Genomic DNA, 25992 nt, shown 5'->3' with positions numbered 1-25992 from the left:
CTGGTGTCCTGGTGCTTTACTTATCTCTATTCTTGTAGGACATTGCTGATGTATTTGAAATTGTTGTGTTTGCTCAGGGCTGTGTTCCTGCTGTCTGCTGGAGATAGAAGTGGTTATGCTGTTGAACATGGCATTCTTAAATCACCTCGGAGTTTCAGAGCACTTGGATCACGTGAAATCTTGTTTGGTCTATAGACTGCTCTAGTGTAAGGGGAAGAGGAAACAGGAGGAATTTTGCTCCATGTTCTTAGGGGACTTTGGGAACAATATTGATGTTGACTAGCCTGGGCTAAGCCATGCAGTGACTTGCCTTGGCCTGCAAACCAGTTGTGCCTGATAGCAGAAGGGCTGCTGTGTAGACAGCTCTTTGCAGCTACAGCATGAACCAGCTTGTTTGTGACCTGCTCTGAATATTTGGCTGTGGTGTCCATGTGCAGCACATGTGTGTATTAAGATGGATGATTAGAAATTGATGTTGTTGTATCACAGCCTTCAGAATAAAGAGGCAGACATTAAGAAAATGGCCTGTCTTGTTAGCCTTTGCCTGAGTTGAGTTTCTGTGATGACAAGGAATATGTGGAACAGGCTAGGAGGATGAGGATTTATGGAAGGCAATGGTTAGTTTTAGTCATTTCCCACTGAAGCAAGAGAAAGCAAAACCTGTGGGATTTTTTGTTTGTTTGTTTAACCTTTCAGCTTTGGGAGTTTGATACTGTTCAGACATGATTGCCATCGATATTGCAGGCAGTTTATTAGGGAGGGGAAGGGTTATATTCAATGCTCAGATAATTGACATGGCTTATTAAAAAAGAAAAGGCCCTTCTGGTGCACAGTGTTCACAGTTATTGAACTGCCACTCAGTAGCTTTTTTAGAAGTCTGGGTAGTAGTTTTAACTCAGGATTTAAACCATCCAGTCTAAAAGTGAGTAACACCTTTGTGTACCTGCCTGGTACTAAACAATCCCTTTTCCAATCCCCAGCCACCTCTTGTCCCATTTATTGACAAAACCCAAGTGGAAAATACCTCAGCCCTAAACTCTCCTGTGAACTGTGGCTCATACTACTTTCTTTCAGCAGCTGGACTGTCTCACCTAACCTTTCCATGATTTTCCAAAGTATCTTCCACTGTGTGGTTTCTGAAGCCTTGAGTTTCATCTTTGCACTAGATACTGTATATACATTTTCTATCATTGTAGAAGAAGCAAATGAAAAAAAAATCTAGTCAGGATAGCTTGTAAATACAAGTGATCAGGGAGAGTTTTATCTTTTGTTACAACTTAAATCTTGGGGTTTTTTCAAAAGATAAGTTGAAATCCTGAAGACAAGCAGAAAGCATCCTAACTGTAGTTTATGTTTGCCATTAATACTGAGGGCAGCTGAAACTCTTAAATACCCATGTTTCTCTCTCATTCTCTCAAATGTATTGTGAATGTGCTGATCTGCTGAAAAATGAATTTTCAGCTCCATAATTTAAAGACAAATCTATCTAGTTTGACTTTATGTATATTCTAAGCATTTGTGTGTCAGTCATCAGAATATGTGGTAATAGTACATATTTTACTAGAGCATAACAGTGAGAGAGAGCACCTAAACTTGTTGTGAAGATTGGTAGATGCTCTACTTCTGGCAGTTTTTAATTAACACAAACTAGAAAGCAGTGTGTGGGAGGGAGAAGTATCTTGCTTTCAGTTTGCCTTTAGGTTCCAGCAACTGGTTTGTTAGGTCATTCAGTGCTAGATTAAAGAGGCCTCTAATAACTGATAGTCCCTCCCTTTGAGGGGATTTATGTGTTGTAATTGCCTTACCTCTCACATTATTTTTAAGAGTCAAAGCCAACTGAGCCCTTTCAGATTCTTTGTGTAGGGTACTTTCTCTCTTTTAGTAGTTTTTGTGGTTCTGTGCACCATTTCCAGTTTCTGTATTGCTTTGGAAAATCCAGACACTTCAACCATGTGGGACTCCCACTGTTGACCATGCCAATGCCCCATACGAGGAGCTTTTAATACTATCTTTGTCTGCAAACTTTAAAATTTTTTTGTTAAGGTTTTTGTTACGGATAAGTACCAAGCACATTTAAGGCAACTCCCAAGAGCTTGCTTTTTCTTAACTGGCTTTTACAAGTCTCTTAGGAGTGGCATACAGCTTTGCCCTTCTTCATGTGGTGTCTCAAGTGCCCTAAGGAGTCTGTAAAAAAACACCATTGCCCCACGAGGGGTAACTACTCTTAGTTTGTAGGTCAAAAGAGTGATTCCATTTGGTCATAGTGAGACACTAGAAACATGTGTTAAGTCCCTGTATATTCCAGCTTCTAAACCCTTGTCCATACCCAATGTGACCTGCCTGGTGTGAGGAAGATGTCTGACTTTGCATTTTGTTGAATGACTGCACCTCCTGTTTGCATTCACTGTGCACTGACCAGCCAAGATTACTGTCTGGTTTTGCCTTCTGCTATATCATCAACAAAAATAGTGAATGGAGTTTGGTACAGGGGCAATGAGTTTTGGTACACAGTTACAAGTTTTCAATAGCTGTGGGCATCTCCTGATTTTTGGATTCTTTGTCTGTTTAATGGATGTAATTTGATAGCGTATGGCATTGATTTTTTAAAAATACGTGTATTATTTTTTCAGCATGTTGCATAGTACTAAGTAGATTATGTCTGAGTGGTAAGTAAACTTAATCTGTTCTCTTGCTGGCAGAAGCTGATACAAGGGTAAGGATTAGGTCACGTGAGCTTTATGAGCCAGTGTTTCTCCCCATCCTCTTTCCTAACTTACTGATGTGGGCTTTACTTATGGAAGTTATTTTTCTCTACTCATGTTGAAGGAAAGAACAGATAACTTACTAATGGGACAGTGTCCCCCAGGTTGAGAAGGAAAGCTTACACAAAGAATTCTGAAGGAGCGCCTTGACTATACCCTTGTCCTCAGGGTTTTCCTCGTGACACTGAGGCAGACTCATGCTATATCCATGCTGCTGTGCCTGGTACATGTCATCTCTGGAGCTCTGCTCTCTCTCTGCCTGGGCAGCTGAGGGAGACTCTAGGCCTTTCAGAGTTCCATTCAAGACAGGGCCACATCCAATGAGAACATACACAGGTGTTAATGAAGAGCAGTGTTGAGCAGACTCAAAGCAGCTTTCCTTGTCATATTTGACAGCTTTTGTCCTTGCTGATGCAGCTGTAACTGATCACAGGCAAACTTCACTGCAGAGTGAGTGTATATTTCCTACCTGGCTGCCCAAACCAACTCTCCTAGGCTGAAACACTTAGTAAGGAAGAGTAACTGTGATGTTTATGCAGGGTAGTTATTCGTAACAGTCTGTGAATGATAGGAGATTGTTCACCAAGCTGGTATGCTCACCAAGCTGGTATGCTCATGTTTGTGTCCAAGTCTTCCAGCCATGCTTCCATTTGGTAAAGTTCTCTTTCCTCTCATCTCTCTTTACCACATCTCAGCAGCCTAGCGTATGTGCTTGGCTTGCATTTTTTTGCCATGACACAAAAGCAATTTTTATAGAAAAATTGCTGCTTTTGCTCTGTGACAGCAAGTACTGATACTTGCTAATTCAACTGGGTTTCCCCTTAGTTGCTTTGAGCTAGCTATTGGGTTTGGTGTCACTTACTCATTTTCTCTTCATTTGGAACATGAACGTTGGCACTTAATTCTGTGACTGCCCTTGTTCTGTATGGTTTGTCACATGTTGGAGGACAGATCACCGGAACAGGAAGCATGAGCATGTGTGTGAGGTAGGGGAGGCTGTACAGTTAGAGTAGTAAGTGGTTTCTGGTCAACACTGAACTGAGTCCAAAGAAGACCTAAGAATTTGCTCCATGGATATGGATGCTAGAAGGAGGTAAGTATCTTGCTAAGTATCAATATCTTAAGCAGGGTAGTTTGGTTTCTACAGCAGTAACAGCTGGATTCCAGTTTTGTGAGTGCTTCTAAAGACCTGTGTTGATATCGTGACAACTCATAGCTTCAGGCCTGCCCTTTTTTGACTTTACCACGTCTGTCTTACCTTTCCAAGTTCCTGATCATGGTGGTGTTGGGAAAATGATGCTTGCAGTTGTTAGAGCTTGGCAGTTGACATTAGAGCTGTATCCCATTTCCTGCTATGGGTTGGATGTGCAGGGTAGACAGCTCTTAGAGCTAACCAGTCAGATGACTGTATCCTCCACTTGGGGAAGTGCAGCAGAAGTGCAGTTCATGCTAAGCATGTCATTCTTCTGCTGGGACAGACTATGTCCAGGGAGAGAAGGGAGAAAGTTCAGCAAAGGCGAGCAGAGTTTTGGAAAGAAAGCTGTTCTTGTGCTGGAGAGCAGAGTTGTCTGTATATCTGTGGCTAACATCTCTGGGAAAAGCTTTTTGGGGAAATTTAAAGTGGGTTAAAAAAAGGGCTGAAGAAAACCTGTTTGTCCTTGTTCATAGTGAGTGTGTGAGGAAAGTGTGCTCCTAAGTAAAAGAAAATCAGATCTAAAAGTAATGATGGCTTAACTGGGTTCAGTACGACTGCTAGGGCTGGGAGGGGGAAGTCAGGAGACCCAGCTGGGGCTGACTGATTTAAACTCAGGGTATTCGGGGGATGCAGAAGTAGCAGTGTAAGGCATAAACTGCTGTTTTTACACCTTTGACACAGTAGCTGCCTACTTCAGTTACCCTAACTAGTAATATGTGCTTGATGAACCACAGAGCTACTCTGGATGTCAATAGCGCAAACAGACTAGAACCTGTTTCCCTGAATCACTGGAAATTTATGGTTCACAGTTTTCAAGGCAGTTTGCTGATACTAATTGAAAGAGATCAAGTTGTTAAATGGGAAATAGTCTAAGTTAGATGATTCTGTGTTTATTAACATTCATTCATGCAGGAAGAGGCCTGGATCCCTAAGGATGTTTTTTAAATTTAGAAACTTTGAGATACTAGCAATCTGGTGTTAAGTTGTTAGTATAGAGATTCCCAGGGGAACTAGAGACTGTATGAAAGAATTACTTGCTTAATTATTGAGATATTTGCTGCCCCACTTAAGTACATAGCCTGCACAGGAGTCTAGATGCAATACATGAAATAGTGAGTTCACAGTTACCCCAAATGGTCTGTTGCACTCACTGCTCCTCAGCATGTTTTAGTAAACTTAAAAATCACTGAAATAATAAAAAATAATAAGAAAGGGGATAAAATAATTGTAATATTTAATCACTTCCTTATTTTTAAATATTGCAAGTTAATACAAAGTTTTGGAATATGGCTCAGAAATTTAATTATTAAAGGTGAGTAGTAATCCATGATTATATGGATGTTTTTCTTCTTTCATTGTGTAAATAATACTTTTCAAAAGGGGCTCTAGTGAATGTCAAGAAGACTTTATGCAGTTCTGCTTATGGTCCTTCACAGACCGTTGTCAGCTGATGCACAAAAAGGCGTGCTGGTCACACGTTCTGACAGCAAAGATAATGCCTTGGGCTGTAAAATGCTCATAGGCATGTTGACACAGGGCATCTCTTGGGTCATATGCAAGAAGAAGCTGTTTATTCTTGGTGTAGAAGGGTTTATATAGTTTTACAATATCAGCTAAATTTTCCACTCCTAAACAATAACTGCATCATTCATGTCTCTTAACAGTGTTGCTTAACCACAGATCTGCAGGTGCAGTTCTACCTGGCTACTCTAAAACAAAGTATAACATTCTTTTTCGCTTCCCCCGTCCCGCTCCTATTCATTGTTGCCATGGTTTCCGTCCCACCAAGGTTAGCACATCTGTGTTGGTTTCAGCCCTGCTCTAGCTGAGACCCACATATGGGGAGTATGCACATATCCTTGGCTTTTCCATGTTTGGGTTGCATGGGAAAGCAGCAGAAATCAGGTGTGAAGTAAAGCCAGAAAAGGCACAGAAGCAAGGAGTGGGACACACTGCAGAAATGAAACTCCATGGCCCCTTCATCCCAGTCCCTGCTCCCATGTGTGCCTTCCAATTTCCAGCTGAGCTGTCACGTCACATGGCTGAATTATGGCAGAAGTACCACAAAAAGCCAGTTTGTCTGTCAGGCCAGAACTTGAAGAACACAATTCTGCAAGGAAATGTCAGTCTGGAGTCCTTTTTTCTTAAATTGCTTGAATTATTTCCCCAGCAGAAGTGGTCCCATTTTTGCCAGGTAACTATAAACCATTGGGGAGCACTGTGTGGGTCAAGGATATGGTCAAAGAATCAGATCAATATGTTAATTTTCTTCTAATATTAACTGGAAGAGAGTGCTTGAATCTGTACTGAAATTTCACAACACGGTGTTTTATGGGCTCCACTGCATTTTGCTCAGAGGTTGAAAATGGATGTTAGATATTCTTGCAGGGACATTTAGACATGCTGGGATGAGGAGAAGAAAGTCTTCTTCATTCTGTATTTAAGTTCTCCCTGCTTTTCAAGCTTTAAATAATTTTTCCTTTGGCTGCTGGTATGTCCAGCTCCTGAATTTGTTCATAGTGCATAAATACTTCTGAAAATCCTAAACAGGGGATGTAAGAGCACTGATAGCTGAATATGTGGTTCTGAAGCTGTGGTATGAAGCTAGAAAATAAACCAAACACAATCCCACACATGGCCTTCTGTGGCTGTGGTTATAAAACAAGAAAACTTCAGAGAAAGTGCTTCAGAGAAAGCACTTTGCTATTGCTGTCTCTAATTGCTGTTTCAGGTGCTGGTGCCAGAACATGTATGCTGCTGTTCAAGGTGAGCAGTGCAGTATGGAGATGTGGGCTGCTGTGAAAGGCCCTAATTATGGAAGATGGGCTGGAGAGGGAGAAAGGTTTGGATAACCATGAGGATTCAACAGCTGCTGCTAAAGGACAAGGTTTGTGCTTCTGTCAATGACTTGAAGCATCTGTGCTGATTCTTTGCAAAGCAGGTCCTACTTGCCCAAAAGGCAGGCATATTTTTTTGCATAAGGCCTTGATTTTGAAGCAGTTAAATTTAAAGGAATTTGTTCTCAAAGGCTTCAAGTGACTGAAATAGGTTCCAATAGTCAGGACATTGAACATTTTAGAGGTGAGATTGTAGGCTGCCCTTTAACAGGGGCAACCATTTCTGATGCAGAGCTAAACAACAGAAGATACAGAGGTTCAACGTCTAGCATTGAGAAAAAAAAAACCCAGTGTTAATCTGATGTTCCCACCATGATTTCCTTTGCAGTGGGGAGAGGTGGGAGGAGAAGGAGGATGGCAGATAGTTGTCAAATGGCTGTTACTTGTCAAGTGCTTATCTATTTTGAAATCACCAAAATGGAAGCTGTGGGACAGGGCTGAGTTAACAGGGGGGCAATCCAAGTGTGCCACAAAGCTGTCCTCCTGAGATTTTGATTCAGAGAGAAACTTGACTTGCTTGACATGCCTTTTAAAGGTATTCCATATATCTCCCATATGGATTAACTCCTAAGGTGCTGAAAGTAGAATGTTCGCTTTGTGAAACCAGCAGTGATGGCATATTTCTGTCATTTAACAATTGTCCAGGTAAATGCTTTCCAATGCATAGTTGCTTTAGCGCCTGTACTTTTCATGAGGGCACTTGATACACTTAATCTGTCTGAACATACAGCTTGAAGTGTGTAGCAAAGTATGGATGAAAAGAATGCAATAATACAGTGTAAATACAGAAATGACCCATTTGTACAATCAGTGCCTGTTGAAGATACAATCACAGAGCATTAGTGATTCATTAGCAACTCTTGACCCATTGATTTCCAAGGTGGCAATATCAAATTAGTGCAATGTTCTTGTTATCTAAATACACATTGGTGGTTGTTGTTTTATAGGGAAGGGAACATACAAATGTTCCTGCAAGTTGGGAAGCATGACTGCTAAGAAGAATGTGGAGCAGAGAAAATGAGAGATTAGTGCAAATGACACATTGTGCAGATGGTGAAAGGGATGAGTCAGACAGGGATGTCCTAATAGCTGTTATTGATGGAGGAACTCTTTCTCAAACAGTTGTTGGTATGGGTTAAGTTTATCATTTGTGGGCCTGTGTGTTTATCCCCAGGCTTTAACACCACAGACTGTTCAAGAGTTGACACTCATAGCCATTTGCTCACAGCTGCTTGCTCACATGGCTGCATGGAGATCTCCAGCAAGATGATCTATGCCAGCATCAGGAACTGGCTGTACTGTTTTCCCTTGGCTAAGAGGATACATGTCAATTACTGAAATAACATTAAAAAGGCAGGAAGAGGACAGAGAATAGAGAGCTTTAATATTTCACCTAGCACATCTTTAGCTTTACAAACCATAATAAGTTGCACACTAGAAGTATCTAGTTACACACAAGGAGGAAAATCTGCCCATTGCTGGAGTTATCTGTGTCAAAGAGAGGGGATGCTCTTCTTGCCTTTCACTTCTTTCACTGCCTAAACAGTTCCCCAGTTTTGAAGAGGCTGCATTGATTGTGCTTCTTTCAGGATGATATTAATGAAGATTTGCATAGTAGGGACAATTCCAAACAAGGGAACTGGGTCCAAATGTCATACAAATTCAAATACGCTTTGCTGGACCAAGTGTTTGTTTGGAGTGGAGACAATGCCATAGCTCTCTAAACGATAGTTCACAGGCACCAGCTGTTTTTTAGGAATCTGATCTTTTTCCAAATCCCTGCTGGTTTTGGATTTGCAGAGCTTCTGTTGAAGTTCTGTCCTCTCTCTGAATGGAAGAAACCTTCACACAGATAACTTTGCCTCTGGTAGGCTATTGCAAAAGATGCCTCAGATGGTTATAGGAACTTGGGGAAAGGCATAACTGCCCCATAACAATGAAGATCTGCTCTCAAGTGGAAAGAGATTTGACTATGACCCATAGTAACTGTGTCTGACCACAAATCCTGCTACAATAGCAGCCTTTGAATGTAAGAACCATCAATATGAAATATATATTTAGGTGCTCTTTCACTCATTAGTAGCATAACCTGTGAAAACACACCATGAAGTGTAGGCACACAGTTTGTGATAATTGGGAGTGGGGCTGCAGCTGAGCCTCGTCCCCAGTGGGCTACAGCTGTGTGGGTCAGGTGAGCAGCATTGAAGGCAATGAGCCATGGAGTGCCCAGGTACTGACCAATCACCAAAGGACACACAGGTGCAATGCAGGAACCATGAGGGGTATAAAAGGCTGGCCTAAAGAACAAGAAGGGCCCATGCTTGCAGCCTTCTGAAGTGATATGATATTACTCTGTACTGGCAGATGCCTGAAGCCTTTTGATGAGGTAGGTGTTACTCTGTTTGGGTAAATGCTTAAAGCTGTCTGAAATTGTATAGTGATGCTCTGTGTATTGTGGCTGTCTCAACTGTGGTGTATGCTGCGACATGAAGATTTACAGCTTTTGATGTCTTCTGGACAAGAATGTCTTGCCTTATCATAAGACAAGACAAACTCTTGTCTTCTCCTTTCATGAAACTCTGCTTTTTTTTGACTGTGAAGGAGTAAATTTCTATCTGAAATGAAAATGAAATTTGGCTACTTGCTTTTCTACCAGGGAAATGCTGCAGGAAGAAGTACACTTGGCTTCCCAAATGGTTCTTGATTACAGCCCTTGCTGTTAACAGTGTAAAAGTGTTTTGCATTCTCTGGAAATTAATGAGAAAGCCTTATCAAACCTCTTGAATATTTGAAAAAAAATTTCAACGGGGAGAGCTAGATAGGTTGAACTAGATAGATGATGCTCTTTACTAGACTAGAGGCTTAGTTGAAGGGAAAATTAAGTCACTAACTAGAATACCTGCTAAGACAGCCTTATATTTTAAGCTAGTCAGGTAAAGGTCTCACCTCCCTGTATAAAACCTACATAATGGTATCACTTAAAATACTGTTATTGTATTGCTAGTCTTCTCCTTCAGTTCACAGATTTTAACAAAATACATCCAAGTGTTAAAAGTTGATAGATCCTGCTGTTCACTGTCTGTCATTGAGGGAGGGAAAATTGTTCATTTATTCCCCCTTTTCTGCCCTCAGTCATAGGTCAGAATAGTCAAATTTTACTTCTTGCAACTCAAATAAAAATTATTCATTACTGCACCATGACAAACTTCACTAGATGCCCCTGAAAAATAGGAGTTGTTCTCTTGTTCTTTCCAGCTAAATATTTTATTGATAAAATCAAAGACTTACAATAGAGATGTTTATTCTTTGTACTGTAATCCTGGAGGGTGTCTTTTGGATTCTGCTTTCTAGGAGCTATTCAGCTGATATTAAGAAAGTGAGCAAGGTCTAACTTGCCCAGATTATTATTGGAGTCTTTTGAAATTAGGCAAAGCAAGCTTGTTATCCAGTTCTCTGGAAGAGTTGCTGCTCTTAATTAGGCTTCATGTTTTTACTGTGTATCTAGTCACCTAAAAGTTCAAAATCTAGGTCTCACCCTTTGCTGCACACAGTCCAAATCCCTTTGGGTTATTAACACTAAAGAATTTAGGAAGGCTAGCAATCTTTGATGTTACCTTTCAAAAAACAAACTGTTTTTTGAACTGTTTCAAAAAACAAACAGTAAAAAAAAAAAAAAAAAAAAACTGTTTAAGGTCCTTTTCTCATCTAGTACTGCAGGTAGTGTTTGTGCTTCTTCAAGGAGTTACCCAGATCTCACCCCAACACTCCCTGAATTGTTCTTCAAGCCACATCTGCTTGTTCTGTCAGGTTTTTTGCTTTCTTCTCTTTTACTCTCCTTCTTCCTGTGATGTTTCTCATGACTCATCTCTTACTCTCCTGCAGCTCTGTATGTGCAGCCCTCTACCAAAAGCAATGTAAGCCTTAGCCCCTTTTCTAGAATGCTTGAATGACCCCAGAAATGCCTTTGTTCTGGACAGTGATGTATGTTCATGTTCGGAGTGTAAACTGCTAATGTCTTTCAGAGATCATATTAAATAATTCCTAGCTTTTCTACTAGTTTCAATATGTGCTATGTTGATTATGATAGATTCTTACCTTTGTTATCAAACTTCAAGTCAGCTAAACTTCCACACGTGGAGATAGGCTTCAGGGTGCTGATGTGGCTGATGGTGTGCCATTGAATGCAAAGATTGTTCCAAAGAGAGAGCTCTAGGCTCTCCTTCTGCAGGTGAGCTCTGGGTAGAGTTTCTTGTTGTTTTGCTCCTCCATGAACTTCAGATTTCCTATTCCTTCACCCCTGAAATTTATCAGAAATGAAAGCAAGATTCTTTTTGCTTATAGTTCTCCATATTTCTTCCTGTGCTTTTTTTGTAACAATATAGTGTATTCTATGCTCCTATCATCCAGAGCAGAAGCTGATCTCAAGAGATGGTATGATTTTTGGTTGAGAATGCCCATGGAAAGCTGTGTTAACTCTCTAGTCTTTTTGCTGATACTTTGCAGGTCAGAAGAGTGCCAACCCAAAAGGCTGCCTCTGGATGGAGCTTCTCTTTAAGGGATTCTTCTGAGAAGCTGTCAGTTCTCAGTTCACTGAAGAGTCACAGACTGAGTTGTCTCCCACAAACTCTGAAGCTGTACAGTGGTCAGAGCCAGTCCTCTAGAGATGATAGCGCTGAGACTCAGGAAGGGGTGATCTGTTAATATTGCAGTGAAGCAAGTGGAAGATCTCCTAACAGGTAGTGAATTGTTTTCTGGGACAATTTAATAAAGCTGTAGTGATCCCGTAGTGTTGAGGGAGTAATATGTGCAACCCTTAGAGGTAGTTATATTATTTCTGTGGAGAACCATGTAATTTGTGGTGTTCAAACAGCTGCTTTCCATTTACAGGTTACTCTTGTATCTTGTTCAGAACTGAAGATCACTTAAAGATACTGGCAGATAAGGTTCTTTTATCTACAAAATGCCTTTTCCTTGGCTTTGTCTTTCCCTCTTTCAAGCATCAACTGTTATGGCAACAGGAAGGTGGGAGGCAAATAAGCAGTTGGCAGTCTTCCTAATGGGCAGAAACATAGGCTGGAATCCCTCCTGAATTCAACAGCACAGTGGTAGAACTGCGCTAACATTGCTAACAGTGGCATAGAGTGCAATTGTGCTTGCAGGGTAGCTGGATTTAATGAGGTGAGATACTGCTCATGCTCAACCATCTACCATAGCTGAACAATGTGATGCATGCAAAAAACATAGTTTAGGGTTTTAAAATGGCTTTCCTTATTTATTTGTTTTTCAGAACAAAATGATAAAATATGGTTTGGGCTGCAAAACTCGGTCTGACCTAGTTGTTTACTTGTGGATTATGGACTACTTCAAGAAGGAAAAAAGAGGGACATTGTGGTTGCCTCTCTTAATCTGGTTTTAGTGCAATGCCCTTCTTTTAGCCTTGCAGGTTTTCCACAAGTGTGTGTGGGGGGAAGTAGGTTTGACAACTATGGAATTAATACTGGTTTTTCGGGGATTGATTTCCAATATACTTGTATTTAATCCCCTCTGCTGTTGGTGTCTTTTGTTGGACCCTTACTCTGCAGACTGCTTTTCTGACATATTTCTATTATGTTTGAATCCATTCTTTTTTTTGTCTGCTGAGAGTTTCCTTAGCTCAGCCTGTTCCCAGTTATAGGATTAAAAAAGGTAATTTTACAGTCAATTTGCCGATAAACTGACAATGTTTGGTAACTTGCCTTTATTTGACCACACATCTAAATTATGCAGATTTACCAGGTTTAATGTGATGGATTCATTCTTGATGTGATTGAAAGGCTGAATGTCCGTAGTTGTTGGTGAATATATATTTCCGATATCAGTCTTACTCTCTTGAACTTTGATTGAAGTGTCAATCCAAACTCCATTGCTTGCCATCATCTGCTTATTAACTTGGAATGAATCCCGAGTTTAAGCACTCTCCATGCTTCAGGGCAGTTCAAATTTGAATTTCAAGGAGGAGGAGGATCTGGAGGTAGACAGGAGGGAAAGCCAGTGGGGTTCCCAAATTGCTAGAAGTGTTTTAATTAAGTGGAGTAGAGCTACACAAATTTGATAATCTGAGTTCTTCAGACTATTGCTGTCTATTTGGAGGTACCTGCACTGGTAGTGGTTCCTTCTCCCAGCACCACTGTTGTGAGGTCCTTTTTATCATGTCATTTTTAATGGAAGTTAAACCAGGCATGATAGTATTTGAAGGCTGTCACTTCCGGCTGACAACTACTTCATCTCCATTTTCATAGAGCTTTATGTTTAGAGCATCCCTTGCAAAGGTACATCTTAAATATCTGGACTTCTGCATGCCTGTATTGTATATGAGCTACCTATAAAATCTGTTTGTTTCAGAGCTATTCAAGTCAACATTTAGACATATAAGGTATGAGAACGTGTGTCTGGGTCTGTGTTTAGTGGCAGACTTTGGATTTAATCCTAAAATACCTTCCAGATTGCAACTATAAATACAACTGCTGTAAGCAGTAGTGGGTATGGCCAGCTGAGCATGTGGCAAGTGTCAATAGAACAGCTCTTCTAGAGTCACTATTGCTTTTAGTGCTGGGGCATCCCAGAATACTGCAGCTGCTGCCTCTTGCACTGAGATGCTAAAAGCCTTATTTTGGCCCCTGCTAGCTTCTACTCCAGCCATCTAGATGCAGAGCAGAAGGAATTGGAGCCATTACAGCACTCTGGGGTTGGAAGAGTGGAGGAATTGGGCTGTCTGGAACCATGTGACAGTGAAGAAGTACTGAATTAATTTTCTCTGGTGCTCAGGACAAGCTTTCACTGTGCCCCAGCTTTTCAGGAATGAAAAGGAGTTACAGTTTTACAAGCTCCCCTAGAAATTGTAGTAGTGCTGCTGACATAGATCCCATGAATCAAAGCCTCCTGGGAAGCATGTTTGCAGTGTGAGGCTCAGTAGAGGCAGTGACAGGGATCTCCTTTATGGAGCAGCATGTGCACAGTGATGCAGTCTTGGCTATGTGACACAGGGGCTGCTGCCCAGGACCTATTCCGTCCCATCCCCTCAGAATCATGGTCACATCCACACTCTGCTACTGTCTATAAACAGCATGGTGAGATCAGATAGGATCAGTGAACATATACTGAAAACTGTAAGGAGGCCCAGCAGCAGGGAGAGTAGGGGTATTCTTTCTTTTTGTTGTGAGAGGAATCACTGACAATTCCTTTTTAAAAGCATTATAGGAGCATATAGGCTTTAGTGGACAGAGGCTTGGCACCAAAAGTTCTCATTGCTGTGAGAAGCCCTCAGCACTTTGCAGAATTGGGCTGCACCTCATTATCCAGGTTTGACTGGCACATGAACTTTCCTGCTTTCCCTACAACTTGCCTTGCTCTCCAGGCATGGCAGGACCCTTCCTTTTTCCTGCATGCCGTGATTCCCAAACCTGTGAAATTGCTCTTGTTTCCTACCGCTGAAATCTGTTCTACTCCCTATGTCTTTTGGGTCTGATTTTGCTTCGGAGTTCAGTGAGGCTTCTGTCCATAGTTTCAATATATTGGGAGAAGGATGTTGCTTTTTAAAAGCAAAGCAACCAACATGAATTCTAAGCAGGAAATCCCTTTTAAAGTGTAATACATTTTAAGGTAAAGTGCTTTCAAAAACAAAGAAAAATCCTAAAAAAAGGAATCCTTTAACTACACAAAGCAAAATTAATTTGGCACATTGAATAACATGTTAATAAGCATCTTTAAGATAGATGATGGTTTTGATCTGATTTATTTTTCAGTCCTGTGGAGACAGCTGATGAATTATATATATATGGTTATGACACTTATGAATTGTAAGTCTCCTCACGACTGAAGGCAAATGTCAAAGGCACCATGTGTTAGAAAAAGATATTTTGTTTGGCAGGTATGGCTTATTCAGGAAGCAGGCTTCTGTTTTATACATATTCTGCATTGCTCATTTGGGTGCTTCCATTCTTTGAGCATCCATCCTGTAGCTGTCTTCTGTGGCTGAATGCCTCCTCCTCATTTAGGTAAATAATGTTTTCTTTGGTAGTGGAGAAGGAAGAAGGTATGATCAGTGAATCCTTTCTCTTTGGCACTCCTCTAGTAAGCAGTAAGCAGAACGTGTCTGTCACCTCTGCAATTTGGAGGTGCAACGTGAGCTGGGTTAGAACTGAGTTGCTGTAAAGAAAAATGTTTGTGGCCATGTCCTCTCCACTTGCTGACTTTGTCTTTCTGAGTGGGAGCAAGTTTCTCCCGCCAGTGCTCAGAGCTCTGGCCTGGCCCTTTTTCCAGCAAACAGAAGACTTCTGACATTCAGGCTGACATCTGATGCTAAGCTTATTTCTCCTGATCTTCCAGGGCTTCTCTGAGAGAGGCAGAAGCTTTCCTAGAAGACCTGGCTCTGAAATGGTTCCCTGTAGAGTGTTCATCTGGTCTCTTTTAACCTCTCACTTCTGTCAGCACAGAGAGCTTATTCTGGGGCTAAATCTAGCAACCTTGGTGCTGACTTTTGAGAGTGGAGTGAAGTCTCCCCCCACCCCCACCCCTCCACTTCTGAGCTGCAACAGCTTCAGTCTGCAAACTTTGCTCACAGGTGGGTGCTGTGCTTCCCAGGCAACGTCTGTGTGAATGTGAGCTGGCTGAAGTGGAAATGGGAAGATGATTAAAAACAGCATCATGCTTGCAGCACTGATAGTGGAGCACCCTCCATGTTGTATCCACCAGAAACACAAATCAGAATGTTTCCTGCTGAGCCTATGCATGTTCTCCCTTCACCTGAGAAACTAGTGTAACTCAGTGAGATGGGGAGACTCCACGTACAAGGACCATCATAACTTTAAGACCTGTGTATTGTTAGTGTTTTACTGACTCTGCAGGAAGGAACAAATGTATGGTTTGGTCCAGCATGCTGGAAGGATGCGGTTGGTATGAATGAGAGCAAAGGTATTGATTTCCTTATAGATTGACCTGAGCAAGTCAGACACTGGATAGGGTATGACCCTTGTTGAGTAAATCTAAAGATGAGATTACCTAAGAATTTGGTAACTCTATAACTGTTCCAGTAGAACACACATTAAGGAAAAGTAGAGCTGCAAGGTGTGGCAAGCACTTGTAGAAATACTGTCCCTAACAGTCCCAATTGTGCACATGTGAAACATGCCTCTGATAGCTGCACCTTGATTCCCATAGCTCTGTGTTCTGTCTCTTTCTTGTGAATCCTCATCTCTTGCTGAGCTGCTCTACTTACAGCCACTGACTGCCATTTCTGTGCTGTTGTGGTCCTTAGCCAATCTCTGTAAACTCAGGGACTCTGCTGGATGGTGGTTTTGAAATATTTCTACTTTCTGCTTTTAACTGTTTCCTACTTGCTTTTTTTTTGGATGCTAGCTCCCTCACAGATTCTAGAGCTGTGATGAGACAACACAGGGCAGTTTTTACAGGGAGCTCTTCAGATTACATTCTGTTGTGATTCTTCAGTTCCTACAGAAATTATTGGTTCCCTCTTGCATTATAGTCCCAGGAAAGTAGGCTCATCTTTCATCAGTGATGAGTGGTGGAGTAAATTAAGTAAAGAGAGATGGTAGTGTAGCCCTGATGAAAATGCTGTTGGAATGGAAAGTAGGGTTACTTCTCTACTGTTACACACCCTATGGATATCTGAAAGACCTCACACATGAGAGTTTTCTTTCTGCTAGCAGTGGGTTTCATAGATGGATAGTTCAGGTGTTCTGAGTTGATACAAGTGTATCTTGGCAGATATCTTTGCTGGAGCAAAGGATATTGTTTACTGTCCCCCAGCTGCTGGGGTCAGGGTGCGTTTCTGGGTTGGGTAAGTTTAACTGAGTGGCGGGGCCAAGAGATGCTACTAAGCAGATTTTAAGAAATTTCATTCAAACCAACAGTTTTTAGAATCTAGCATCTGAATTTCTCTTCTCATACCACGTACAAGGGACATGATTAACACAGATTTCAAAAGCAATGCACTTCAGTATAATGGAAAACACAGACCTGCATCTGATTCTGTTTGGGGTCTTGGTAACAGCTGCAAATGTGGACAAGCTGAATTCCATCAGCATAGCAAAATTTCCAGAGCCCCTCTGGAGTATGCCCAGACTATAAAACGCAGCCAACACCCCTGCATTATTAGCAAGTGATGTCTCTCTGAGTGGATGATGTGGGTATGTATGACTTGGTAGCTAAAGGGGAGTTGCACTGCTTGAATTTTTAAAGATTAATTTATTGAGATCTTAATGCTTGATGAGGTTGGGTTGCTTTTAAGCTGGGGAAGGAGAAAGGTTGATCTCCTGCTGGAATTCCATTTTGCAAGGAGTCTCTTACTTTATACTGACAAGAGTTGTTCTACTGCTACGTGTTTTTCATCCAAAAGGCTAGTTGTTTGGGATCTTTTGCTTGTTTGTTTGCTCTCCTTTTCCAGGAAACATTCTTTTCCCATGCAGTCCCAGTAGGATTTACCAAAAGAAGCAAATTCCCCTCTCCATTTTCCAGGCAGAGACTCAGGGCAGTGAGCAAAGGAATTCTAGCAAGGTGTTATATAGAGAATAACAGTGCACCGAACCCTAGTCACAAGTTTGTTATATGTAGGTTATTCTATATGTAGATGTGAATATACACATATTTGCATATATATTTCATGAAAGCCTGAGCACATTTGTGGAAAAATGTCCTCGCCATTATTTTTAGTTTCATTAGACTTTCCTTTTCTGCTCTAATAATCCAGGGTTCTTTGGGGATAATCAAAATCTGTACCTGTAACTTTACCCTTCAGTTAGTTTCAGTCTCTATGTTGTATTAAACCCATTCATTGTCTGACTGCCCTCTCCCTCATTCTCTGGTGATGTGTTTGGCCTATAATCTCTGAGTCCTTGTGTACTGAAATTGGTACAGTCTCTGCCATCCCAGAAGGGCCTCTAGAGCATTTCAGATGGTAATTTCAGGGCAGGATGGGGGAGGCCTGATGAATCTTAATCGCATATTTCTCCTTCATTACCCTCTACCCACTCATTTCAGCATGTCTTCACATTGTGTCTTTTAAAATTGTTTTCCTTTTCTTTTGTTTTCCTTTTGTTGAGGCCATCCCCTTGGCTTAGTCACTCCATAATTCTTTCTATGTCAGAAGCATGCCCTTGTATTACAGCAGAGCTTAGCACAGCTTAGTTCTGCTGCTTTGGCACTGGAAGAACTGTCTCTTCTTTTCCCCCTCAGACAGTAAAGTTTCCCTTTGGTACAAATAGATTAATTGCAGTCTTTGTTGGTTCCCATTTAGAATTGTGTCCCAGACATGAGCAGGCTGGTGTGTCTGCCAGCCAGGATGCTCTGATGGTAGTGCCAATGTGGTGTCGTTCTCATTTGCTCCCTTTGCACATCTAAGCCAAAAAAGGGTTTGTGCTGGGCTGCTGCTTCCTGCCAGCCATTTTCATCTTTCATTATTTAATGGTGAGCAGAGAATGTATAGGACCCTTTGGGTCTGTTCCACAAAGAACACAAGGTGTTGCTGCAGTGCTGTAACTGAGCTTTGTAGCTGTTGAAGAGTACTGGGAGCAGTTGCTATTTGCATGGCTACTTTGACATATTTGGTTTCTAGATCAACAAGGACTGCCCATTAAACTCAATTGATTACAACCCAATTGATTTATTTTCCCACCAAATTTTTATCAAGTCTAAAATTAAAAGACATTCTGCCAGCAGCCCAGTTAGTTCCCTACCCTTCATCAAATAATAGATAGTAAGGACTAAGCAGAGTTCATAGTGCAAATCAAAACAAGGACTGGGAACAGACAAGAAGCTGAGCCTGGTGTTCAAGAAGGGTCAGTTTTCAGCTGCTTCCTCTGCCTTTTTCCCCTGTCCTTCCCCATCAGCTTCTCTGTATATCATCTCCCTCTTCTGGCTGCTTCAGGGTTACAGAAGCAGAGGGGCTGCCCTCTGGCCTTGCAGAGGAGATGTTGAAATCATTGTATCTGCATGAGCTCTTTTGCCAGTATTTCCTCTTGGACTCAAAGATGTCTTCTATGGCAAGAGGAAACTGGGAGGAAATTAGATAAGACTAGAAAACATAAGTTATTTTCTCATCCTGTTGGTGAGAAAGGACAACAGTGCTCGTTTAAGGGTAGGGGTGATATGTAGCGGCTATTTCTTCTTGCACACTTCTTATTCCTTCTGCCATTCCCCACGTCTGGTGGGTGACATTAGGAGTTAGAAATGAAGAGAGGTGCTGGTCTGGGAATTCACCACCCTCTGACAGGAGAAAGGGAGAGGGCTGAGGAGGAAGATAGTACCCTTATGCTCCAGTAAGACATATGAGGGATATGAATGCAGCCAGACTTTAACTGGTATCTTTGGAACTTTAGCTTAAGGACAACCATTTTATCTCTTTAAGTGCAATGATGCTAAGTTTTTACTAAATATTCAGGTGTCACTGCAACAACAGTGCATATGAAATCAAGGTAGCAGGTGTGATGTGCTTTGAGGATCACAGCATTATCCTATTGGAGCAGATGAAAGAGCAGGTGGCATAATTTAAATTCCCAGATTTAGACAAGGTCTGCTGGAGACTGAAAGGTACAATCCTCATGTGATTTTTAAGGCATGTTATAACATTTGATTTAACATGTGACAATCAAAATATTAGTCATAAAGCAGGAAAGAAAAATTACCCTACTGAAGTAGGTGTGTCAAATATGAGAAGCTGGAAGTTTTTTTTTTTTAATGTCTCAAGCTATTATTGTCCTCCAGTGCTGTGACTTGTACTTACCTCTGTTAGAATTTTAGAAAATGCTAAGACTATTTTTGGCTTTTCAATAAGGAGACATTTTCTAAGTAATAATCATGTAGGAGCTTCTATTCTGGAAAAACCTCTCCTTTAAACTAAGGTCTTCACCCTAATTCAGAGCTGGAGATTGTTCTTTGCTGTTATTTTATACATGAGCATTATTGTTGTTATAGAAGGTGAATGTGATTACTGCTGTGCTAAGATGCCAGTAAGGACAAGGCAGATACTGTGTGTTTTTTCAGGATGCAGAAAGATAAATGAAATATCTTTGTGGAATAAAATAACCAGAGTCAGGGGGTGGAATCGACAGGCAGTAGATTCTAGGAAGGGGCTTGAACAAGGCATAAGTATGTAGTCTGGGGAAGTCTAAAAATGCAGAGACCTGAAGATGCACGTGTGTGTGTGTCTATGAAGCAGGTGATATGGAGAGAAGGTGTTGGAAGTGATGCTGACAGAGCAAAGCACAGGGATGAGCAAGCCTAGGAGTTTTTGCTTTGTTGGTGAAAATAGACTGTTGAATTTTTTTTTTAACCAGCAGGATGATATGTGCATAACACCTTTACTGATAAAATGTTTTTCTTAATAGGAACATAGATAGTCCTCTGATACTGACATACTGCTTCGGCAAAGTAGGTAACATAGGAAGAAAAAATGCTCTATTACTTTATTTTTAACTCTATTTAATTTTTTAATTAAGGTATTTTTAACCAGGAAGAAGCAAATATCACTCTCTCTGTTAGGTTAGGTTATGGCTGTAGGTGGGAGTGTGTGTTCTTCAGTGTTCATGATCCTTATGAAGAACTCACAGAACAGGCAAACTAATATGACTGAAGCAGTATTTTTATATCTTTATTCCATTGCATCAAGCAAAGTTATGAGACTGAGCACTGAGTTGTCTCTCATTGGCTGTTCATTGCAGCACTGACCTTATGAAATTATGTGCTTAGGCCTATTGCCTTTGATTTCTTCTGTGACTGAGGGTTGAAGAAATCTATGTTAGCGATGGAGCTTGTTGAGAAGATCACCAAACTCAATTACAATAATAAAAAGCTAGTCCATTAGTCTGCAGTGCCACCTAGCCTACTCATCCTCTGGGGAGCAGGTAGTATGGCAGGAATATTTAAGAAGGTAAAAACTACTTGGGAAACATTCATGTAGTGATTTTCCCCCATATCATTTAAAGATAACTTCTCATGAGAAGATTTTAAACATCAATCTGAAAATTGTTGCTCTGATATTAGCCAGTGGCAGAAAAAACCAGGGAGAATTAGAGATCATTTTTCTTCAAAATGTTAGTTCCTTGTTCAATGCAAGTATTACTCATAATTTGTAAGGAAGTAGAAAGCTGGTTCATGACTATTAGATTTTTGAACAGTCTGATTCATCTTAAAATGATTCAGAGACTATTGATAGTAGTCCTGTCAGGAGTTGCCATCTCTGTGGTGAAGCTGGAGTGGTTAGTGACATACCACTAGTGCTTTGTGGCATTTCATAGCATTCATGAGTTAGAAATACGAAGGCAGCAAATGTAGTTTTGCTGGAATGGTGATATTATCATCTCTGCCACCTGAAGTCGTCATGTAGATTTGGCTTCTGTCCTTGGGGGTGGGAGTCACAGGGCAGATTGCTGGGAGCAAAATGGCCCTGGGAAAGGGCTCTGATGCCTACCCTTGTCCATGTATGCCTTCAGGAGCACGCTTCTTTCCCATTCCTCCTTCCCTGATTCTTTATTGGGTGAAAGGAAGTTGGTGTGCTTGGGTTTGGAGAGTGGCTACTGCAGCACAGCCATTTGCCTGTGTTTCGTGGAAAACCATGGTCCTGGAACTGCAGGAAGAGACTGAGACATTAGCAGGGATGCAAGGTAGGAACAGTATCCCAAAATCTGACAGGATGAATTAAGTTAGTGAGGGGTAAGAAACATCCTTACATCCATGAACTCCACCAACTTTGCAAGAGGCCTTTGTGCTTCCCCAGCCTCTCTGCCCTACCTTCATTGGACCTTCTTCATCACTGTTGCAAGACAGAATTGCTTCTCCTCACCTTTTGGGTGGCTGGGTTCACGTTTTTTTTTTTTTTTTGCTGTTCAGATGATAATCTGACTTGTGTTACAGGATTGCTCATAAATGTAAGATGGGGAAGATCTATTAAAATAATCAGTTTCTGACCAATACATACCCATGACATCTGTGATAGCTTCTGTCTTCCTAAATAACAAATGTATTTAATCTGAAGCTTTGGACTTGAGTAGCTCTGTAGAAACAAACACAGCTTTTTGCTTTGGCACAGTTAAACAGAATGTCCCTTCATTTAGACTTGTGAGAGATTAGCAGATAGTTCCTTTGTGAAAATCTGCAAATGGTGACTAAGCATGGGGCCACTCTCATCATGCCAACAAGAATAGGCAGAAAATGGAAAACATGCACTGCCACAGGCTGCCTTTGCAGTGGGCTCATTTGCCATTGTCAAGTAAGATCATGGACTAAGCTCAACGAATGTAGGTGGGATGGGATGAGACACCATTACTGGCTGTCTTTGGTATGGTTTTCAGCTTACATTATAACAGTGCTCAAAACCACTGGTACCTAGAATGTGTACCACAGAAGGCTTATATGATAATTTGAGAGTGGGAGTAATGAGAGGAAAAATATCTACTGAGTTTCATCTCCAAATCCTGCTAGATTTTCTTCATCAGCAGATTTTCCTTCACTGTTTAATGATGCTTTTGTATATGAGTTTTGTTTGAGAAGGCACTGCAGTGGGTTTTGGCTTGACTGAGTCATTTGAGAAGTGCACACATGTCTAATGGTTAGGCACAGCCTGTTTGCTCATGGGGATTTCATGAAGGGGCCTGTTAAAGAGCTCTGGGCACATGTTACAGAATTTATTGGGTTAAACAAAACCCTTCATTAAGCCTTGTAAAGCTGTAAAAAGCTATCCAGATTCAGAGATCAAATGAATCAACTTAAAGGTCTAACACTAAAGCCATACCTTCCTGCTTTTCTGAGGCAATGAGCTGCCCAGTCTCTGTATCTAACCAAACAAGAGATGAGGTACTCCTGGGGAGTTAGAGAGCTACCATTTTTTGCTTAGGCATAGATTGATAGCTCACTCTTTAAAAATGGGTTTTTTTTAAGTGAGGGGTTAAAACTTGTAAAAAAAAAAAATCAACCAGCTAAAGCTGGTCATAGTAGTATGGTGGTAATAGTAGTATTGAAACTATCAAAAGGTACTTGTGGGCACACCTGCTGTCAGCTGTGGTGTTTGTTTTATTCTATAAGCTAAAAGGTTCTTTGTATTGTTGGCATACTGTAATAGCCCCAGAGAATCACAGCATTCTATTGCATGTGCTGGCTAATCATCCATGACATGAGCAGCAAGCAAAATAAGGAAAGGGAATTACATTGTAATATTCTGAAAAAAAACCCAGCAACCAACCACAGTGATTTTTTTAAGGGAATTAATACAATCAAAAAAGACAGTGGAGCACCTGTAATTACTAACCACTATTAACAAACTGTAAAGACTAGCTCTTGCAAGTTGTGTTTTACCCTACTTTGAACATACAATTTAGAAAAGTAATAAGAAAAATTAGGACCAATTTTGAAGCACCTTTCGATACTTTTTGTGATTTTGTTATTTCCTTTATAGAAGTTCAGAGTCCATGAAAGGGCTGCAAAGAGAGGTTTAGATATAGAAAAAGGAACACCTAAGTTCTGTGAATAATACTGTCATGAGTATATGTGTCTCTTTAATTTAATATCCTGTACCACTAGCTTTGATAATTTTTCTGCAGAATATGATAGCTTGACTGAGAAAGAGACCCTGGACACTAATCCATAGACAGCTTGAGAGTGCTGGAACAGTCTCGCTTAGTAGCTGGAGAATATGTCTAAGAATAAATGCTGGAGCTTCTGTCTCCTTTTCTGTCAGTTGCCTTCACCCAGCGTTAAATGCATAAAACACTTTGGGAATAGAGCCCAGGCCTCTTGAATCCTTTGTTGTGTGGTGAGCAAGAAGGATGTAAGGTGTTGTGAGAATGTAAGACTAGGCTTCCAGTTCTCTCTAATCCAACAGGTGATTATACAGAAGGCACTCGGTGGCCTCAACAGGGTGTTTTTGAAGGAGCATGGCTTTTTTGTGAGATTCTGTGTTAACACAGTAGGATGCATCAGAGCACATCAGGCAGATTGAGTGATCTGGGGGTATTACATGCCACCATGCTGATTCCTGGGTCTCTGTCAGACTGCAGCAGGAGTGAAGAATCACAGTGCCTCAGCTGGGGTAGCTCTGGGCAGGCTCAGCAGCACAACAACTATTGTCCTAGTCCAAGAAGGAGACAGCTTAGACACATTCAGGGTTAAGCAGACTCTGGGTTTTTGGATGGCATCTTATGATATCCATTCTTGTCTTCTTTAGAAGTGTGGCATTGCACCTCACTTCAGTTCTCTTTGGTCCCGACTATACAGCAGGTTATGCTGTTTGGCTGAAGTCTGATCACTTTACTTCCACATACCTCTGTGACATGGGGTTAATGATCTATATTTTCTCTTGCCGTTTGCCTGTCATATCTCTTTAATTGCCACTTTTCATTGAGTACACTCTTCTCTGTGTTCATATAGTGTCCAGTGCATGGGTCCCTGCCCCCACCACAGCTTCTAAACATTATTATAGCATAATGCAAATAAATAATATGAAGATGTTGCTGTGGTAAAACCCTCTGAAACTAAGCCTGCTTTGCTTCCCAGAAATACAGCACAAATTACTCTGTACTGTCCCTTTTAACTGCACCTATTGGCTGCTTTTGACCCATGATAGTTTGCACTGTTAATTTTTAATAGCAAAAATAAGAACAACTACTTCCCTAATCCTTAGTATAAGAATGAAGAGGAATGTTTGGCATTTTCATCCTGGTTTCCAGGTTGAAGGTCTGTGTACATTGTCAAGCACTCACTTGACAGTGTTGCTTTATGTAAACAGAGGAGATAGTCCTGTGCTCCCCTGGGGCCTCTCCATGGCCCAGGAGCACCATTTCAGCCTAGCCTGGGGCCATAAGTCCCTGCCCCTGTGACATCGATAGGATCCTGGTCTCCAGCTCTGCTCTGCTGGGCTGACCTATGGGCTGATGTCCTGGCTTGACCTTAGAACTGCCTTATTCTTGTAAACTTGCCTGATGATCTGGACCTGTGGCTGAATGTGGTGACCATCTGCAGGCCTGCCCTGCACACCTTGCACATGGCCTGTAGGACAGACACCTGGACAGGGCAGAGACACTGCCCTGTCAGTCATGTTAGGAGCTGTCAGCCTTCATTGCTTCCTGACAAAGAGCTTTATATTAAAAAGTTGTGAATGAGAAGGGAAATGAAATGTAAAATCAGGATTGATTCAATGAGGAATTAAATGAAAATATTAACTTTGTTTCCCCCTTCTACTAACACACACCTAGCTTTGAGCTACAAATCCCCACAGTGTTGGATGAAATTTTTGAAGTATTGAAGTATTCCAATTTAAGTGTTATTTCCTGTTGTGGTACAATAAGAAGTTAATTATTTCACATGCTGCCTTACACAAGGAAAAAGCACATTGCTGGCATCCTGTGCTGATTTTCTCTCCCCATTTTTTTGCCATAGCCCATACTCAGGTCTCACCAGAATCAGTCACGTCCTTGGTGTGTGCAAGTGCCTCAGTTACAAGTGAGATTAAACTCCTTCAAACTCCTTAATCAAAATACTTCCTCTCATACTCCCAGAATAAGGTTACAAAGGTCCAGCACCTGTCCAGGTGATGATTTATTCCTGTAGATGGAAGGCAGGAATTGCAACTCCCATTTAATTCTTGCATACTTTCCACCATTTTCAAGGATCTGAAAAAATACTGTCTCTAGTTTTAAAATGGCCATTTTATATTTTCTTTAAAGAGGATAGTCTTGCTAATGTACTCAGAATGGGATAATAATGACAACTTGACATGCATAGAAGCACTTTATACAATTTGAAATGACAAGTTGTCAAAAATATAATGGACAGCCAGGGGTGGTGTGCCTGATGTGGAGAGAAGACCACAAGAATGAGTGTCTTGAAGTTTAAACTGGGCAGTCCTGCTGTGAAACATGCTTGAAAGCCCCATTGTCTGCTGGGTTGCTTCTGAGCCTTTGAAAGAGGGTAGATTAAGGGAATGTGTTACTTTAAACTAGAATTCCTGAATAGCACCACAAGTAGACAAACTCACAGACCATCACCTCTAATGTAGCCATTATTTCTGTTGTACTGCTCTTTTTTATTCTTGCCCCTAGTGGAATGTCTCAGCTCTGTTTACAGTGCCCAGCAATGCCACTTTTGTGACTGAGAC

At 41.2% G+C, this 25992-nt stretch overlaps 1 protein-coding gene and 1 long non-coding RNA gene across 4 annotated transcripts in view; both read left to right on the top strand.

The window, feature by feature from the left end:
• Positions 1–9158: 9158 nt before the first annotated feature.
• The window catches only part of LOC137475689 (deubiquitinase DESI2-like), a 72952-nt gene continuing 56118 nt past the window's right edge, over positions 9159–25992 (top strand). The window contains exon 1 of one of the 2 annotated variants that reach the window (XM_068193265.1): positions 9159–9240. In XM_068193265.1, coding sequence (XP_068049366.1) covers positions 9196–9240 — 45 coding nt within the window. In that variant the 5' untranslated portion in view covers positions 9159–9195. The remainder of the gene's footprint in view (positions 9241–25992) is intronic. The other variant, XM_068193269.1, reaches the window with a different exon arrangement.
• Positions 11606–12587, top strand: LOC137475695 (uncharacterized). Of its 2 annotated transcripts, XR_011000025.1 has the most exons (3): positions 11606–11797; positions 11873–12032; positions 12142–12587. It is a non-coding gene; the product is annotated as an uncharacterized lncRNA (long non-coding RNA). The 2 variants fall into 2 exon arrangements; XR_011000024.1 differs by lacking the exon at positions 11606–11797 and having other exon boundaries at positions 11807–12032.

This window comes from Anomalospiza imberbis, chromosome 6 (assembly GCF_031753505.1).
Source record: "Anomalospiza imberbis isolate Cuckoo-Finch-1a 21T00152 chromosome 6, ASM3175350v1, whole genome shotgun sequence".
NCBI lineage: Eukaryota > Metazoa > Chordata > Aves > Passeriformes > Viduidae > Anomalospiza > Anomalospiza imberbis.
Note: the sequence above shows the minus strand (reverse complement) of the source record. Positions and strands in the feature narration are given on the sequence as shown.